At 37.8% G+C, this 18,871-nt stretch overlaps 1 protein-coding gene across 1 annotated transcript; it reads left to right on the plus strand.

Moving 5' to 3' along the window:
• Positions 1-2,127: 2,127 nt before the first annotated feature.
• Positions 2,128-18,829, plus strand: ASIC5 (acid sensing ion channel subunit family member 5). The gene is made up of 10 exons (XM_058024824.1): positions 2,128-2,167; positions 4,350-4,656; positions 6,948-7,179; positions 8,305-8,424; positions 9,310-9,459; positions 10,015-10,162; positions 11,624-11,680; positions 13,774-13,942; positions 17,310-17,401; positions 18,027-18,829. Exons 1-10 carry the CDS (start codon positions 2,128-2,130, stop codon positions 18,224-18,226), a joined length of 1,515 nt encoding a protein of 504 aa, XP_057880807.1. The 3' UTR covers positions 18,227-18,829.
• Positions 18,830-18,871: the final 42 nt, after the last annotated feature.

The raw sequence follows: 18,871 nt of genomic DNA on the forward strand, positions 1-18,871 counted from the left end.
AAAGCAGAAAATATTTGAGATGCTTCTATTAAAAGAGAGAGCTAAGCAAATGAACAGAAGCATTAATATCAAAAAAGCACTTATAGAGGGTGATACAATGTAACAGGCATTGGAAAGAAACACTTTAATATATTCTAAAAAATACAATTTTGTCCAAAGAAAGTTAAATATACACCAAATGCATAATGTGTACACATGCATTTTATCTCAGCAACCCATAAGAATTCTCAGAAGATATTTTGCTGCAACTAGGCTATAAAGAATTAACTTTATCAGAATCATGTTATCTATTTGTCTCAGGAAATAACTATGTAGTTACGCTGCCTGCAGCATTACTTTTTAATTTAGCACCATAACAGCGGAACTGAACAGCATGTAAGAGTGACTTCAAATAATAATTTGAGTACAAAATTAGCATTATGTGTGAATGCAAAAAACGGTGACCACCTCTGTTAACAGTTGGTTTTCCTATCTTTACTGCATTGAGTGTTAGGGAATGTGTGGTTTTAATAACCAAATACATATGCTAGGAGTGAGTGGCCAGAGCAAGCTGCCTGTCACCAATTTACACCCTGGAACCTGTTTGTCCAAGCCATTTGGGAAGGATGAACAAACATAAGATGGTTGGTCTTCATCCATTAGTATTTGCTTAAGAATTAATATAAAACAACCATAAAAGAAAGAAATTTCTCAAAATCAATTTCTTATGTAAAACACAAGTGGACAACATAAGCCTTGTTCATCTAAAGTATTGCATAAGCATAACAACTCTTTGTAAGGCAGCAATACAATTTAAAAAAAAAAAAAAGTTGAATCACTTGCTGTATATAGAGCCAAGTAACTTACAGTTTGTGCTTCTTAATTCTATACACATAACAGTATAAAAGATTAACATAATTTGTTTTATGAACTCAAGCAACTCGGGCAAGAGGTGTTGTCTGGGTTTTGTGAATTACAGTGGTTTGCATTCATAGGAGTCAATGGATCTGCAGGGCTCAGAAACTGCTCAGCAGAGCATCAGCTGGGCTCGAGTTACCAACATCTTAAAAACTGCTTGTGTCAACACAAGTGCTGTGCAAAACTTGTCCTGGCAGAGTCCCACCAGTGAGGCAACAGTGATAAATGGAGCTGGGAATTCCAAGCAGTAGAGTACAGAAACTTGTCAGCCAGGAATAATTAAATGGAGTTCAGTGCTTTACCTTGTTGCTTGTAGCATTAACAACACAGCCAGAAACTAGCAAACAACCAGGCAGCGAGGCACCAAGGACCCAAGCTGATACACTAACCCAAGAATTCTGTAGATGACCAACAGGACAACAGAGGGAAAGAAGCAAAGAAATCAGAAAGAGAATGTGAGGGGGCTTTTTTCTTATTTTTTCCTAAAGCGTTAATGAAGTATATCCCAGGTTTGAATTTCTAGTATTTTTATTCACTTTTATTAGATGTTCAGCTCTTTTCTTGAAATAAATTTCAAACAAGATAATTTTGCACATTAACAAAAAAGCAGCCTCTGTACTTTTGCATAAGGCCTTACTGGAATGATTGACCCTGTGTATATTCATCCTTGCCTACAGGGTTAGTTCTTAGAAGTAACAGCTCATTTTTGCTGAAATGTCTACAAGAACAAGAAATCTGGAGCTGGTTATGAAGACAGCAATTCAAAGTGTGGATAAACTGCATCCTGTTCCTGCTAGCAATCTAGTGAGAGACATTTTACTGCTCTCCAGACCAGGAAGGGGCTTATTTATCTCAAGAGAAGCTATTTAATTCTGAACAGCACAGTATTTTAGCAAAGATCATAGGCTTTTCTAAAACAGAAGGAAAATATGTGAAAGAAATTTGTAAGGTGATACAATACCCAAGTGCACTTGTGCGACTATGAGCATAATAAATAATTATATATAAAAGTGTACATCTGATCCTGTAATCAAAATTATCTCCTTCACATTGCAGACTGTGTTAATAAAAGGCAAAACATAGCAACCCCAGCAGGTAAATTACCCAGTCCCATGTGTCATTGAGAATCACCTCCCATTTAGTGTTCTATAAAAGCCATTACCTGGCAGTGATCACAGTGGTAAGGCAGCTTCTTATCCATCCTTTCCTTACTGAAATCAGCACGGCCTCATGGACCAGCTCAGGAGATTCATTCAATGGGATGCCAAAGGTATGTAACTAGGTATGTTAGAGTACTTTACCAACAGCTTTGTTATTTGTCATCTTGTCCAAAAGTAGCAATAATGTACCTTTTCAAGATACAACAAAGAAGGGAGAGCTCAAAAAAGCTTGCAGAAAAAAATTTGTATGCTTACTTAAAAAATGTTAAAAGCCTTTAGCTATTGGCCCTCTGTGTATTTAGAATAAAGCTAATACAGTTTTAACTAGGGAATTGCTAAATAGCGTTTTCTACAGAAATCTGGAAGTAGAGTAAGAATTATTTAAGACACTCACAAAGTAGTGCTAATGAAAGCAGCAACATGCTATTATTAGATTATCTTATACATTAAAAGCAAAACTTTTATTGATTTTTTTCTCAGGTGAAACATAATTTTTACTTACTACTATTTACTATACTAGCTATGCACAGGAGGAGAAATTCAGCTTAGCTTAATTTTTGCTAGATTCAAAGTTACACCTCTGCTGATTAAGGCAACTATTGTTTTTTGATGGCACTTGGCTTCTATGTAGGGACATGCTATCATTCTTATACTAGCTCAATGCATATAAGAGAAATAAATAGTCACAGCATTGTCCTTGGAGAAAAGGATCTGACTTGCCTGTGATCTCTTGTTGCAGTCTATAGGCTCCAGATGCAGAGATGTAGGAATGTAGGAATGTACTTCTCCCTCTGTTCTGTTTTGGGGAACAGGAAAAGAACTCATCCCACTGTCCATGTGCTAGTGAGAGAGAAGCCTACAGCAAAACCAGAAATCTTCTCCATTCCAGCATGATGTACAAATCCACACAGGGCTGAACAGATTTGCAGTGGGCTCCAGCAATCACTAGAGCTAGGAGAGAAACTTTTGAACAGTTTTGCAGCGGAAAACTGTCTGAGGATAAAACAAGGTCAGAGTAAATTACATAATATTGATCAAAGTACTTACACAAACCTTAAAAGAGCAACATGAAGTAAATTCTTTCCCTTCAGAAACATTTTGAAATCCAGCACCACCTGGGATTTCATTATCATGGTCCAGAGACTGTGGGCCAAAGAAAGGCCCCAGAGCACTGATGTGGTCACGATGTGGCTCTGGCAGACGACTCTTACATCCTTTGTTCCTTTGCCCAGCTGTAATAGCCTTGAGTAACTCAGCCTTAAAAAGGCTATATTCCCTACGTACCACACATGCAAAGAATTAAAGCTAATTTTTGGATACAAACAGAAGAGAAGCATTTAATTGCGGTTAAACACTGATCTAAAGAATACATTTTTAGATATTAAAAACTGTCTCACAAACTTTCTTGATTTACTGTTCTTATGGACTTAATGCCAAAAAAAAAGTAGTGGATGGCAATCTGTGGAAGCAGCACTTTGCAAAAAGAGAGATCCAATTTTGACAAGGTACAAAAAAGATCTCATCAAGTTTCCTTTATTTGGATATTTTGGGAGAGAAAATTAAGTTTAAATCCATGTCCAAAAGGTTATTAGGCATTAAGCACAGTAACATTACTGCAGTTCCAGATATTGACTACATTCATTATTGTTATAGCCCTTTTTAAACTTTAAAAATGGTCTGGTTTATTTTAATATCAGTTTATAGAAAACATTATGCAAATGAAAATTAAACCCATCCCATTTCAAAGTTATGGAATCAGACAAGTGTGAACCTAAGGAAATGAGATTGGGTATTCTTTTGAACCTGCAAACCTTCCAATACTTATCTTGAAAATTTTAATAGTGAAAGAGTGAAATTCCCTTTCATATAATTCCATATCGTTCATTTTATACCTAATTTGTCAGAGCATGTGTGAAGGACCAGTCCTTTATGGAGTTGTTGCTGTAAAAATGAGATGTTTAACTTTTCACATAAGCTCACAGCAACCTATGGTTTTAGACCCCTGATGTATGTCAAAATCCTATCTTTCCCCCAAAAGTGAAACTACTCTTAAATTAAAGTGCTTAAACATTTGTGGGCTTGAAATACTGCAAGATATACTTTATACTCAGGGCAACACTGAGCCCATCTCTTCCCACACAACCCTTCCATCCTCAGAATCAAGTTCATTACTTAAAGAGAGAATTTACAATTAAAGGGAAAATTCACATCAGAATTATGAGGATTCCTTTTTTTTTTAGCGATGGTTAAACGCTAATTTTTTTTGAAATTTTAACTTTGTTCCACATTCAGGAATACTGGAAAAGATACGATTGTGTTTGATAAAGAAACTGCTGCCAGACTGGGAAGACAGAAGGAAGTACCACGAGGAGTTTGCCTCATCCACTTCGTTCCATGGCGTGCACAACATTGTGCACAGGCGGAGCAGGGCCCGCCGGGCGCTGTGGCTGCTGGTGGTGGCGGGCTGCCTCGCCACTGCGGCCTGGCAGATCTGCAGCCGCCTCAGCTACTACCTCAGCTGGCCAACCACCACGGCCGTGGTGGTCCAGTACGTGGAAAAAGTCAAATTCCCCGCCGTGACCTTCTGCAACTTGAACAGGTACAAATTATGTTTGTTGTTTGCTCTTGAGACACAGCACATCTTCATCTGAAAGCAGATAGGTTTCACAACCTGTTTGGACAAATCGCATAAACCAAGGATAATATGGCTATGAGGGGCATGTCTTCCACATGTCCCTCACCACCACACGATACTTAAAAGAGGATGAAAATACAAGAATCAAGAAAGGGAGGCTGCTTTTATAAACTTCCCCTTCCTTCAGATGACATGATTTTTAAGTTTCACAACAGAAGTTGGAATAGAAAAACTCTGGTAGTAGTGTTCTGTGTATCAGTGTTGCTTTTCAGTGTAACTAAGGGGCAGCCATCAGCCCCATTCAAGTTAAAAATAAAAGACAAGATTAAAAAATTATTTTAAACAGGAACTTCATGCAAAGGTAAAAATCTTAGGTAAAACAGATATTCCTTTCTCAGAGGTGCTCAGCCTTTATGACTCCTGCTGATGTCTGGAGGTTTTGCAGGACAAAAACATTTGGGTTGTTTGGAAATTGTGTGTCTAAGCAAGAGCTTCACTACAAATTTCTACATTTGAAGACAGTGTCCAACATTCAGTGCAGCCACTTCAAAAATAATTTAATGAAATTGTGGCTGATTTTTAGAGCAAAAACATGGAACAGTTTTAGAAACACAGAAAGCTTATCCACATTTTTTTCCTCAAAAATTAGTACATTTTCTCATTTTCCACATTCTGCTGGCAGAATCAGCCAGAAGCCCAAATCTCAAAGGCCTGGAGTCGTTCTGCCTCTCTCTGCCACTTCCTCATTACCTGCATAAAGCTACCCTGGGTTGTACCACACGATGGGCACTGCAGACAGAAGTCTCTCTGGCTGCAGTGGGCTGGCTGTTATAAACAAGCCTCAGTTCTTGTACCTATAGCAGCAGCACACCATAAGGAGCCAGCCACTGAGCACAGCATTTTCCCATCTAAGTAACAGTTTGCTGCCATATCCATCTGCCAGTGACGCTGTGCTTATCCTCCCCTCCTGCTCTTATTAACTGGGGTTTTTTCATTAGCAGGACAAAGAGCCACAGCACTCCCTTTGTCTTTATTTTTTGACTCAAATTTAGTGGTGAAAAGCTGTTCCTACTAACCTTCCTCAAACTGGGGCATGAAGATCTCTTACACAAATATATTACGTTAATACATTTTTAAAAATAACTTTATAACTTCTGTAAAGCCTTACTTTACTTCAATAAAGAACTTCAGTGCTGTACATAAGGTAAGCACCATCAAAGTCTCATCATGTTTTTGAGTCTTTTCTAGTGGATTCAAAGAGTAAAGATCACCTTTGATTAAACCACCACGCCACCAGCTCATGGGAAGGTACACTGTCTAGAGTGGGGTGCAGCGCCTTAGTAAAGCAGGCACATGAGACTATTGCACATGTGCTTAGAATTCCATTTCCAAATTAATGAAGACAGCTTTTTTTCTGGAAGGGACAGCTCCTCTCAGCTAGTTTCCCACCCGTAAACTCAATTGTTCAGCTTGCATCGGTTCTACTAATCTGGTTGTTGGTTTACGTGAATGGTTCATTTTTGTATTTGCAAGGTTTCCAGACAAAGGAAGAAATGATGGATCTAGCTTCCCAATGGAAGGAACGTGGATCTAACTCCACGTTCTTAGAAGGCTAATTTATTATTTTATGATACTATATTATATTAAAGAATACTATAGTAAACTATACTAAAGAATACAGAAAGGATACTTACAAAAGGCTAAAAGATAAAAATAAAAGCTCATGACTCCTTCCAGAGTCCTGACACAGCTTGGCACTGATTGGCCAATGAGTGTAAACACTCACACCAGAAACCAATGAAACAATCACCTAACACATTCCAAAGCAGCAAAACACAGGAGAAGCACATGAGATAATATTATTTTCCTTTTTCTCTGAGGCTTCTCAGCTTCCCAGGAGAAGAATCCTGGGTAAAGGGATTTTTCCAGAGAATGTGACGGTGACAGTTCATTTACTCAGTGGTTTTTAATGTTTAGTAAATAACCACACACAACAGAAATATTTCCTATATGACTGACCAGAATAGCCATGGGAAGGTGGATATTTGCTGTTTCCAGATATGGAAATACAATCCTAGAGATAGGGACTATATTGTTTGTTCATGTTGCAGAGATCGAACTGCAACCTGTTGGGCAAGAATCACTCATAGTTTGTGAGCAGATAGCAAATTTGTCACAGTTTTGTCAAAATTAGCCTTGAGATCAGTCCTATAACTACAGAATCCCAAGAAATTATTTCCCTTTCTCATTGGCAGGTTTCAAGCTCATGCTGTGAGCAACCTGAAAGTAATTTTTTTAATTTGGAACACTGTATCTGCAATTTTCCAAAAATTTGCTATGGAAGAAAAATATTCCCAGGAGTTAAATGATTTCCTTCTTGGGAACCAGAACTTCAGCATCAAAGACTTCACAAGGCAAAATGGGTTTTATCTGAACAGCAGCACATTGCTTGAATGTGATTTTTTTGGAAAGCCATGTTACCCACAGGTAAATATGTTTATTTTATTAAAACAATAGCACAGAGAGGAAGGGGATATATTCTTTATACTCAACTTAAAATATCTAGCTTTGCCACTGCTCCCCTATTGCTCTTTTACAGTCAGAAAATAGAGAACAAAAGTCCTGCTCTAAATTATCCTGAGGGTCTCAGTTCTCCCACTGACTACAGAGGCAGCCTGCTGGACTCTCTGAGCTGTAAGATGGGAATTCAGTTTAAATTGCTCTCTGCCTGATGCCACTTCTGCACAGACAGCAGCCCTTGAAAGCTGTCACACCCCCAGGCTGTATCTAACAACCTTTTCCATCAGTGGCCTAAATGAAGGACAGTTTGAACCAAGTTTTTTTTACATGACGTGATTCTGTGGTTTTGTTCTTGAGGTCAAGAATACAGACAGCCAGGGTAACAGGAATTTTAAATCTTGCAAAGAAAATAGCCCATATTTGAGAATTTGGGATGACAGCCAAAAAATATGATCGTCCCATTTTTATGTCAATTATTCTGTAAAGGAATTCCCAACTTAGACAGAAATGTGAACAAAGTCAGGTTTATATCCTTTCAGATTAATCTAACCTTTAGATATGCTGTAGATTCTAAAATTAGGCATTAGAGACTTCTCTTAACTGGAAGACACTAGTGCTAAGAACTAAACTAAAGCAATGAGATGCAGTCGTATTAAATTCCGAGGTGGTTTCAGGAAAAAATGCAAATATTGTACTTTCATATGTGACATGACATTTATTTTTGAAACAGTCTGCACTAAGCAGCTAATGGAAAAAAATTAAAATTTATTTTTGAATATATAATTTCTATATAATGTAACAGGTATAGAAATAACACAGGACCTCATTAAATTATTCTGAGCAGCTCATTAGTATTAATAAAGAATGTGAAATTTCTCCTTTAAACTTCATTTTCTATAGAAAGGGCTGAAATACTTTTGAATATTTCATTAAACGTCTCTTTTTCTGATTGTAATATTGAGCACTTTGGAGAAAAAAATAAAACTAAATAAGTCAACAACAACCCCAGTAGCCCCTTTCTTGCATTGTAATTAAGGAAACTACAAGTGTTCTTTCTTTCATTTCACCCTTTCCTATTTTCCTTTATTGAAGGATTTTGAACATGTGTTTACTGAATATGGAAACTGCTTTACTTTTAATCACAATGATCTTTCAGCAAGAAGAGTGAGTTTGTCTGGAAGAGGCTTACATTTGCTTTTTGATGTCCAGCAGGTACAGCTATCTTAAGGATTATAAGCAATGAATCATGTACTAACTTATACATTTTTGTTTGGTTTGGGATTTTTGTTTGATTGGGGTTACACAGGCCTCCAGAATTTCATGCACAAAATTCAAAATCAAGACTATTTCCAAGTGAGAGGGTATTTTAAAGGAAATACCAAAATAGAGCTTTAAAAAGACAGAATTAGTAGTGACTCTGTCCCCAGCTAAGGGGAAGAAGGTTGTGAGTGAGCATACACATACACTGCTCATTCAGAACTGAAACATGTCATCAGAAGAGTGATTTAATTTTATACAAGCAGTTCATCTTAATAAAAGGCCCAGAAGGGAAGGTCACCTGGTGCCAGTTTCTATGTAGCACCAAATTTTAGTTAGAGCAGCTGCAGCAGCTCAATGCCAGCCAAGACCTTTGCACTGTAAATTGTTTCTGACATTAGAATTGTCTTTGACCAACAAAAAGGCAGAACAGGGAAGAAAACTAATAGATTGATAAATTATTAGACATTGGCTTTTGTTCTCTAGGAATTATGAGTCAGGAGTGAAAGGTTCTGAAGAGAATAATGGAAAGCTTAGTGAAATGTGATGGGTAGTTGCAAGTAAAAGGAACAAATCTCCAAGTTATGAGTAAATGCTAACCTATGACTTCTTGCATTTAAAATTGAGGTTGCCAAAAAGAATAAAAAGGTTAAAAGTTTATAGCAACTGGAAGGAAAACCACAGAGGTAATGAACAAAGGAAATTCAAGTCAGTTTGCTTCTGTACTTTCCTGTAAATTGCCAAAAATATTACCAAACAGCACAGTACCACAATAAATATAGCTAAAAGATCAGATGGCAAGCAAAGCCAAAACGATTTAAACAATTCTTTTTGTATCAGGACAAATTCACCGATGAGCCTACCCTTGGTTATACTGACGCTGGAATAACTTTTGTTGTGCACTCACCCCAAGAGCTGCCGCGCTTTGATGGGTTGGGTTTGCTGACGCCCGTGGGCACGCACGCGCAGGTCGCAATCCGCCAGCTGAAGGTGAGGGCTTTGTTACTGGAAGGAGTGTTTGTTACTGTCTCCTGTTCTCTTCTGAAGCACTAACAATGAATCAGACATTTTGGAGTGCAAAATATCTATTATGCCTTAGTGAGTCCAAAAAATAACATTTCCTCCAGACGCAAGCGAAATTTGGGAAAATATCACTGCTTTTCCAACTTTGTCTACCAAAGTCAGCCTTATTTCCTGTAACTTTACAACCTCATTGACAGATAATGATAAAAAGACATCACAGAATTTCCCCTATCAACACATTCTGCTATCATTAAGGGGTTCTCAAATTTGTAGCAGAATTCAAGTGGAGTAGAGAACCATTTTACACTAAGCTGTCTAACCAAGCCCTACTTTTGCTTTGAGAGAGGGGACATGAATTTTTAATCCCAAGAGCATGTACTGTAATTGCCTCTAATTAAATCACAATGTTACAGCTTGTGTCTTCAACAGGCTTCCTGCAGCACTTCAAAATGTGGAAAAGCAATACCAGTGCTTAAAACAGACCCCGAAAAAATTGTATCTTTTGTTATTATTATCCTACAGTCGATTATCCAAGAATACCCATGGGGAGAGTGCAAGCCTGATATAAAGCTTCAGTACCACAAGATTTATAGTACTAATGGATGTTTGCTGGAATGCAAAGCCCGGTACATACAGGACTGGTGTGGCTGTTTGCCTTTCATTCTTCCAGGTATTTCTCAGGAAAATCATTATACCCCACGCTGATCATCTTCCTGGAAGATCTCATGTGTTATTGAATAGCCAGAGCTATTGCTATATACTGAATAGATAAAGCACACATCTGAAGGAAATCTCCAGTTGATGTTAATTAAAATTCCAAGGAAACAAGCAAGATATTTGGTCAAGGCTAGACCTAGCATTGGGTCATTGTCTATTCTTAGGATACAGTCCAAAAAATAGAAAGAAACAATTATGCCTCAGGAGTGTGAGACAGGTCTGTAGTCTTCAACCTGATTTCCTAAGGAGCTGGAACTAAACCCATAAGAAGGCATAAATTTTCACACATAATCCAGGCAACTTACTTTGCAGGCAGGTGTTCAGTAACCACAGCAGAAGAGCTGGCTTAAAGACAGAATCTCAGGACTCCTACATGAGCCACAGAAAGAGCCTGGCAGCAGCAAAGGCTCCACAAAGCCAAAAAGGCTGTATGAAGCCTTCTAATCAGCTTCAAATGTGGAGCACCAGGTGCATGCTGTAATACTCCCCTAAAGTATCCAGGTTGCTTAATCACTCTAGAAATGTAAGGCAGTAACAGTGAGCTCTCACACCTTTTCAGCATTAATGACAATACTGTCACCTAAAGCAACCCTGGAACCCAGATCTCTGCTCTTGCACCTCTTTTCTCACAACTGGTGGGCAAGAAAGCCACTAAATCACAAGAAAGCCTGTACTGACTCATTGTATTTTTTAAATGTGCTCAAGCAAGGCAGAAGGCTCTTACTAAATCAGACCCCCTAATATGTAATCTCTAGTCTGTTAGTTTGGGAACCCCTGGGAAAGGAGGTTGGCAGCCTTCTGCAAACTGTCATGGAAAAGGGGTTGCCAAGACAATTAAGTCTGGGTCTCCCATGCCTGGGGTGACAGCTTTATACAACTTTATACTAGGACAAATAGATAAAGGAGAGCAATGCCTTCTGGAACTGTGTGCTGAACTGCTACACCACATTTCCGTGTGATGGAAAAAAAATTTAAAAGGGGCGAAACTGAGGCCAACTGAAAATTTTGCTCTAGTTCAGCATACTATTTTACATCCTAGATCTCCAAAAAACTCCTACCTTCGTTTGGGTTTATTTTTTTTCATTTCCACTAGGAAAAGCAGAAATTCCTGTCTTTAGCAAGCTAACACCAAGAGTGAGCCACTCTACAGCTTAAAGGCAGTTCAGGCTGGTACACATAATGAAGGTGTTTGCTCCATCAGCAGCCTCCTGGCTTGGTCTGTTGTGTCTCTTCAGCCTGTACCCCTCCTGGTGTTGGCAACTGCACTGTGCCCAGCCGAATTGATTTCTCAGTTGTGTAATCATTAACCTGAAGTGATGAGCAAGTTTTGATGACATTACATTTCAGTTTAGTACAAATAGAGCTAAGGGTTAGATGGTTAATTGAGGCTCCTAATACTTTAATTTATTTTTAGGAAATGGAACAGAATGTGACTTGCTGAAGTTTTACAAATGCGTTTATCCAGCAGTCTGTAAGTAAAAACTTCATATTCATTATTTCCAAGCCAATTACAAATAGAAGACAATATCAATAATGAAAATAATCTGAAATAGAGTACATCCCAGTTCATTTAATATTCTGAAAACAGACACCAGACAGAGCATGAAATATATGTCCATTAAAAAAAACCACACAAAAATACTCAAAAAAAAAGTGTGTGTATGTATGTGTATATATAAACTAATAGGAGAATTCATTTTAGCAATCAGAAATGGTTTAAAATGGAAGAACATCCAACTAATATGCTTTCAATTACCAAGCCTCTGGCTAGCATTTTCACATCTTCACAGCATCCTTCTAGATCCAATGTTATATTCTTTGTGCAAGAAGAGTGAACAGTACAGTAATAACAGGTTTGTTAACAGGTAAAACAGAAATCACTAGCTTTAAGATTTCATCTTTTTAAAAGTAAAATATAAATTTTGAAAGCACTTGAAATGCAATTCTTTTCCATAAACAAATAATCTATGCACAGTGGGTATGAAATTTGTAAGTCACTGCAACAGACTGGAAAATACATAAAACAGTAATCTGAGAAGTCACTTTTTATGAACCTCAGAAAGCTTTGTTTTTGAATTGGATTGGTTTCTATTGTGTAATGTGACTCTGAGTGATTAGCAGACTCAGAAGTTGGTGGGGGGGACTGTTTTGATAAGGTGTGTGCAACATTCAGGCCAGATCTTCTACTGTCAACAATTACTTGTTTCCCTGTAAGCTATTTTAAAATGGATTCCACTAAGTTCACATTCTTATATAACCATGATCCTTAAAAGCCTGTCATGAGGGAAGATGTATATTATTTTACTTAATAGATATTCAGTGACTGAATGTCAAAGAAACCACAGAGCAATAAGCAAAAATGACCCCAAATTCCTCTGAAGGATGGCCAGGATTCAGAGCTGGATACCAGAAGGTTTGCAGATTGATGGTCTCTGGGATCTCATTTTAGGGGCTGACCCTCCTTTGACAGTGTTGGAGAGGTAAGATAACAAAATAACAAAATAGATCTGATAACAAACTCCCAAGTAACAGCACACTTATCCAGTATCTGCAGGACCCACTAAGAGCATTATTTTAGCAGCTCTAAAGGCTGCCTCTCCAGAATAAAACCCACAACCCCAGCATCCCTGGAGAGTATTTCAAGTCATGAGCCAACAGGCTGAGATATCTCTTCCTCTGTGCTTTGCAAAAGTGAGAAGCCCACCAGCAGAATGAACAGACACTGCCTCTGCCACCCCACAAACAGGACAAATAGAGCATCACAAGCAGGAGATCACAGTGCTCATCTCACAGCGATGGCTTATGATTTAGGAAACATTTGTGCCTTACAATTTTTCATCCACATTGTTTTTCTCTAGCTTTGCCAGATTTCTATAATGATTATTTTCTGTACCTCTTTCTGTAATTCCTTGTTAAGACAAATGGTTCCCCATTTTCATGGCAGCCAGACCTGCAGAATTTTATGACTTCTCTTCAGTGTTTGAAGAGGCAAAGCTTTCCCTAAGCCTTCTTAGCTGTCTTGAGCCCAATTATGAAATGGCAGGCAGAGGTTAAGGTAAAGTGAACTTATCTTACCAAGGTTTTTACAGTTATCAGATGATAGCCAACTGCAATTGGAGCTGCTCTGGAAGATGTTTCTGTGCACTGAAATGAGCTGGGCAGGCACTAAGGCATCAATATCAAGTATATATACCTAAGTATTTAATTAAAAAGCTAGCACAGAACATGGAAAGTTGTCTGTTGTCTTTTTGTTTAACTGTGGGTGAGAAATAGTAAGCACATAAAGCCCCAATGAAGACAGAAAGACTTAGAGGTGCTGTATTTCTTTGGAAAAAAATGAGAAATATATCTCAACCCTTGTTTTTGTGCACCAGTTTCCCAAATGAAAGTTGCAAACACTTATTTGATCCTTCTGGTATCTGGTAAGTATCCACTTTTCTTGGGATAATTAATGCACACATTTATGAAAGACAATTAAAAGTAATTTAGTAAGTAATTTTTAAGTTTTTAATCTGTGTGCTTTCTAAGAAATATTGTATAAAATTATTTATTCTGAAATTTCAGATAATATAGAGATAAAAGGATTATGTACAGTAGGAACACACAATTCCACTTGCCCTGCCCCATGTGAAGAAACAGATTATCCTACCACTGTCACCTATTCAAACTTTGGAGGAGAAAAAGCCATAAAATATTTTTCTACAAAACTGAAGAAAAGCCCAGAATACATCAGGTAATCTTGCTTAACACCTTGTCTAATAAAGAAATTATCAATTCCTTTTAACCATGGTAGCAGAGTGTATGATGACAATATGACCTTAAAAAGATATTCTTATGTGTGGTATTAATAACATGGCCTGTGAGACAACATAATCTCTTGGACAAACTGGTAAAGATTTATACTAATTCATGTCTGCATTGATGTATGTATGCATTATACACATAGATACATATATATATGTATGTATATAATATACTAAGATACACCTAAGACTGTATAAAAAAGAATAGAAAATGCAATTACAATGTAATATTCTCAATTACCTTCTCTTTCATTAATCTCTGATGACAAAGATTTTTTATCACTGTTTCAATTAGGAATAAAAAAAGTAGGGTTATCAAACATATTCACAATGGATTCATTAGAGAAAACCAATCTTCACACTTCCACAAATTAGGGCAATGAAAAAACACAAATAGATGCTGCATAAAGTTTTTCTCCTTTTAGCCTATTCCCAAAGGAAGTTTTGTAAATACTGAAGACCTGGGTTTTATTGTAGCAGCAAAGCTAAAAATTTAATAACATTTTCTATTGCTAGTAGAATTCCTTAACACTATTTATATTATAGAAGTTATTTAGAAAATCTTTGGTACCACATCAATTCTCACAAGGTAGCAGAAGACAGAAACAGGTTGGTTGTGTGTGATTGAAAGCACTACTCAGAAAAAGGAGGTGGAAAATTTAATCCAGTTTCATACACTGAATTGCCTCTTTCTCATAGCCAGAGATGTCAGTAGTGCAATTAAGTATTAAGGCAGGTGCTACATGAACTCATGGTATATACAATATCAAAGTATGTTTATAAATAACTGTAGAACATTTGATTCCTGAAATATCTATGAGTTTCATTCTCTCAGTGACTTTGGTTTTCTCACTTTTGAAGCCATCAGTCTGCAAATGCTGACTGATATGCTGGCATATGTTTATACATGCACAGGAACTATACAAATCATAAAATGGTTGGGCTGGATGGGACCTTTAATGGTCAACTAATCCAATTCCCCTGCAATGAGTAGGGACATCATCATCTACATCAGGTTGCTCAGAGCCCAGTCCAACCTGACCTTGAATGTTTCCAGGCATGGGCTAGTCACCACCTCTCAGGGCAACCTGTTCCAGTGTTTCACCGTGCTTGTTGTAAAAGATGCCTCCCTTACACCCAGTCTGAATCTCCCCTTAGTTTACAACCATTACCTCTTGTCCTATATCTGCAGGCCCTATTAAAAGTCTGTTCCAAATGAACATTATGAAAATGAAACCTGTTATATACAAACAATAATAATCCCTTCAGGACATTTTATCTTTGTTGATTATTTTATTGTCTGCAAACATTATGCACAACTCAGTAATTATTCAATTACATAAGGGAACATACAAGAAATTCCCCTGTAACCAGGCCTTAACCAATAGGAATCCTGCCAACACATTAATGAGTACACATTTCAAACTATAAAACATAGAGATGTAATTATTTCTGAAGATGTTATGAAGAAAAAAGTTAAATATTTATTGATAATTCTGCTAGCAAATCCATTACAAGGGCAGGAGCCTTACTAACAGAATCTAGGAGAAAAGGATAATTTTTATACATTAGCACTACCTGAATTTTAGTATTTTCACCCAAAGAGATAGAAGTGATGATTTTGTATAGAAAACACTTTATTTTCATTAATATTGTTAATGAGCTCACTGTCACTGCCAAAACAAAAACCTGCAGCTGTTAACACTTCTGAAGAATCACAGGAGGGTTTGGATTGGAAGGGACCTTAATGATCATCCAACCCGTGTGGACAGGGATACCACCCTCTACATCAGGGTGCTCAAAGCCCCATCCAACACAGCCTTGATCACTGCCAGGGATGGGGTATCCACAGCTTCTCTGGGCAACCTGTTCCAGTGCCTCATCACCCTCACAGTAAAGACTTTCTTCCCAATATCTAATCTAAACCTACTCTGTTTTGGCTTAAAGCCATTCCCCTTGTCCTATCCCTACATATCCTTGTAAGAAGTCCCATTCTGTGGTTTTTGTGAGCCCCCTTTAGATACTGGCAGGCTGCTGTGATTTCCCTCCAGAGGGTTCTCTTTTCCAGGCTAAGCAGCCACAAGTCTCTCAGCCTGTCCTCATAGGTGAGGTGCTCCAGCCCTCTGATCATCTTCATGGCCTCCTCTGGACTCTCTCTACATCCTTTTTATGATGGGAGCCCCAGAACTGGACAAAACACTCCATTCTGCCCCTCTACTTCACTCTTCCCTCAGTGTTCTGGTCACTCTTCCTTCCATGCAGTCCAGGCTGACTCCAAGGGCTCCAAGTGCACATTGCTGGTTTGTGTTGAGCTTCTCCTCAACAAACAGCCCAAGTCCCTCCACTTGGGGCTGCTCTCATTCGATTCTCTGTTCTACCTCCACCTGTGCTTGTGCTTGCCCTGATCCAGGTTCAGTGCTTAGCACCTGGCCTTGCTGAACTGTGTGAGGTTTGCACAGGCTCACCTCTCAAACCTGTCCAGGTCCCAGCTCCTGGGATGGCAACCCTTCCCTCCAGCATGTCAGTCACACCACACAGCTCAGTGTCATCGACAAACTTGCCAAAGAAGCCCTCAGTGCCACTGTCCGTGTCACTAAAAAGATGTTCAACAGCACTGGTCAAAATATTCTACTTGGACATTGAGCCATTGACATTATGTGTGCAGTCAGTTTTTGTGTCAGTTTTCTTCCAAACCCATTGTTTTTATATTCCATTTAAGATTTAGGCAGAGTCTTTCTGTAGACAAGATACCATAAAGAGGAGTTCTTCACTCCTCTTTATTACCTGAGTTATTACACAGGTCTTGCTCAAACTGAGATTTACCTACTCTTCCACTTTTGCAGCAGGCAAGAATATAATTAGATAAGTGAAGCTCCTTGCAGAGGGTAGAACTGAATATCCAAGTTTAGGACAAGCACTGCTCTGCAAAAACATCCCAATTGAATTAAGCACAATTAAATATGCAGTTGCATGTAATTAAGAGTGGTAGGCTACACTTTACTTGACATGTCCATTCAAATTTCTCTCAGTGATCCCTAAAAATAATGAGTCTATCCCACAGTACAGATCTAGAGCTACCTTTTCAACACAGTGGGGAGATCTACTCCTGCTAAACTGCTGTTGTTATTTGGATTTAGGGGTTTCTCCTTCTCTCATGTAACTGATTTTGATAAAACTCATCTAACTTCTCATTAAAGACACCATCCCTCTCCCTGGACTCAGACCATGCTGACAAGATGTTGGTAAAAATGAGCAGCACTCCTGACTGTCTCAAGTAAACTCTGTATTTGTCATTAGGCAAAACCTTGTGCGTATTGAGATTAAATATCATGATCTGAGCTACAAAATAACACAGCAGCAGAAGGCTTTGACTATCTCTGAGTTGCTTGGTAAGTGAATGCATAATATTTATTATTGATTAATAATTAATCTAAAAATAATATTAAAAAAAAAAAACAGACAACAAACTCCCCCCATTTTTAAAATTCTCCCACTTCCTGAATAAAAAACTACTTCTGAACAAGAAGCACAATTTTTATATGTAATAGTAATAATCATGTCTGTCTCGTGGTAATTTTTGATACAGTCTCCCATCATTCTACTAAAGAAGCCATGGTGTGGACAGCAGCTGAGAGTAAGAGTTAAGTTTGGCACTAGTTTATGGTTCTGTTACACACAGGACTGTAAGAACAGTGACATTGGGGGATTTGGAGAGGAGAGGAAGAACATGGGAATGAGAAGCAAGGGAACAGCTAAAAGGGCATAGAAGTAGTAAATATTTTAAGTATCCATTTCACAGTAGGATGTCTTGTGTTGTACTTGCTTTATTTAGAATTTTCAAAAACACATTAGTCCTTTTCAGTAAACTTTCTTAAGAATATTAATTCTGTTTTCCTAAAGTGATGGATTATGTATACTGAATTTATGCAGCACTTGAGCCTGGCAGGGTTTTGTTTGCTTGCTAGACTAAACCAGATGCTTTGTATGACACATGTTTATTTCCTTCTATTACAGCTGATGTAGGTGGCCAGCTTGGATTGTTTTGTGGTGCCAGTATGATTACAATCATAGAACTGCTAGAGTATGTTTTTACTAACTTCTGTTGGATGTGCATCTTTCTTCTTTTGAAAGCCCCTGAAATGCCTCAATGGAACAATCCATCCCAGAACCAACCAACGCAAAAGGGAAAAAAGAGGAGAATACAAGAATGTTAATGGCTTGTGGAAGTCTGGAACTAATTGGTTTTGCAAATTCCCTTTCTTTTTAAGATACAAAGGAGACTGTAATATTTTACACTGCTCTCCTTATTCTCCCTATTATTCCCTAAAATGATTTAACTGTGCTAAATAACTTTAAAGAGCGCATTTCACAAAGTCTCACTTTCCTTCTCATATAAAGAAAAATGTAATCTTTAAATTTGATTTAAGAAATTATTTTTTTTAAATATCATGGCAAGTGATGCTGACATATGATGCAATTTAGCATTCATAACCCAGATTTTATCTTCTGTGTTTTGAGTGATGAGAAGTAATACACATGCCAATTTATCTCACAGAAATTTCTTGACTACCATAAACATGGAGCATTGCTATTTCTAAAATGCTGGTTCCTTATTAGCAACTCTTCTAGTATGTTATCATTGTAACATATTCCATTGAAGAATATGGTAACTTCACCTAGAACAATTAGGAATGTGCCTAATAGCAATAAAATTTACAATACTACCTGTGTGAAACACATCAAAAAATCTCATCAGTCTGCCAGCTATTATGGAGAACAACAGGGCATCCAAGTGGATGGCAAGTGGGCAAACACAGGTCAAGTTCAGTGTTTAATGGCATGAAAGATGATAATAAAGG

Source organism: Melospiza georgiana, chromosome 5 (genome assembly GCF_028018845.1).
Source record: "Melospiza georgiana isolate bMelGeo1 chromosome 5, bMelGeo1.pri, whole genome shotgun sequence".
In the NCBI taxonomy this organism is placed as follows: domain Eukaryota; kingdom Metazoa; phylum Chordata; class Aves; order Passeriformes; family Passerellidae; genus Melospiza; species Melospiza georgiana.

Coding starts and splice junctions, on each gene's coding strand:
- ASIC5 (XM_058024824.1), top strand. CDS start 2,128: ATGGACCAGCTCAGGAGATTCATTCAATGGGATGCCAAAG. Junction 2,168..4,349: donor CATTCAATGGGATGCCAAAG/GTATGTAACTAG, acceptor TTCCACATTCAG/GAATACTGGAAAAGATACGA. Junction 7,180..8,304: donor GAAAGCCATGTTACCCACAG/GTAAATATGTTT, acceptor CCTTTATTGAAG/GATTTTGAACATGTGTTTAC.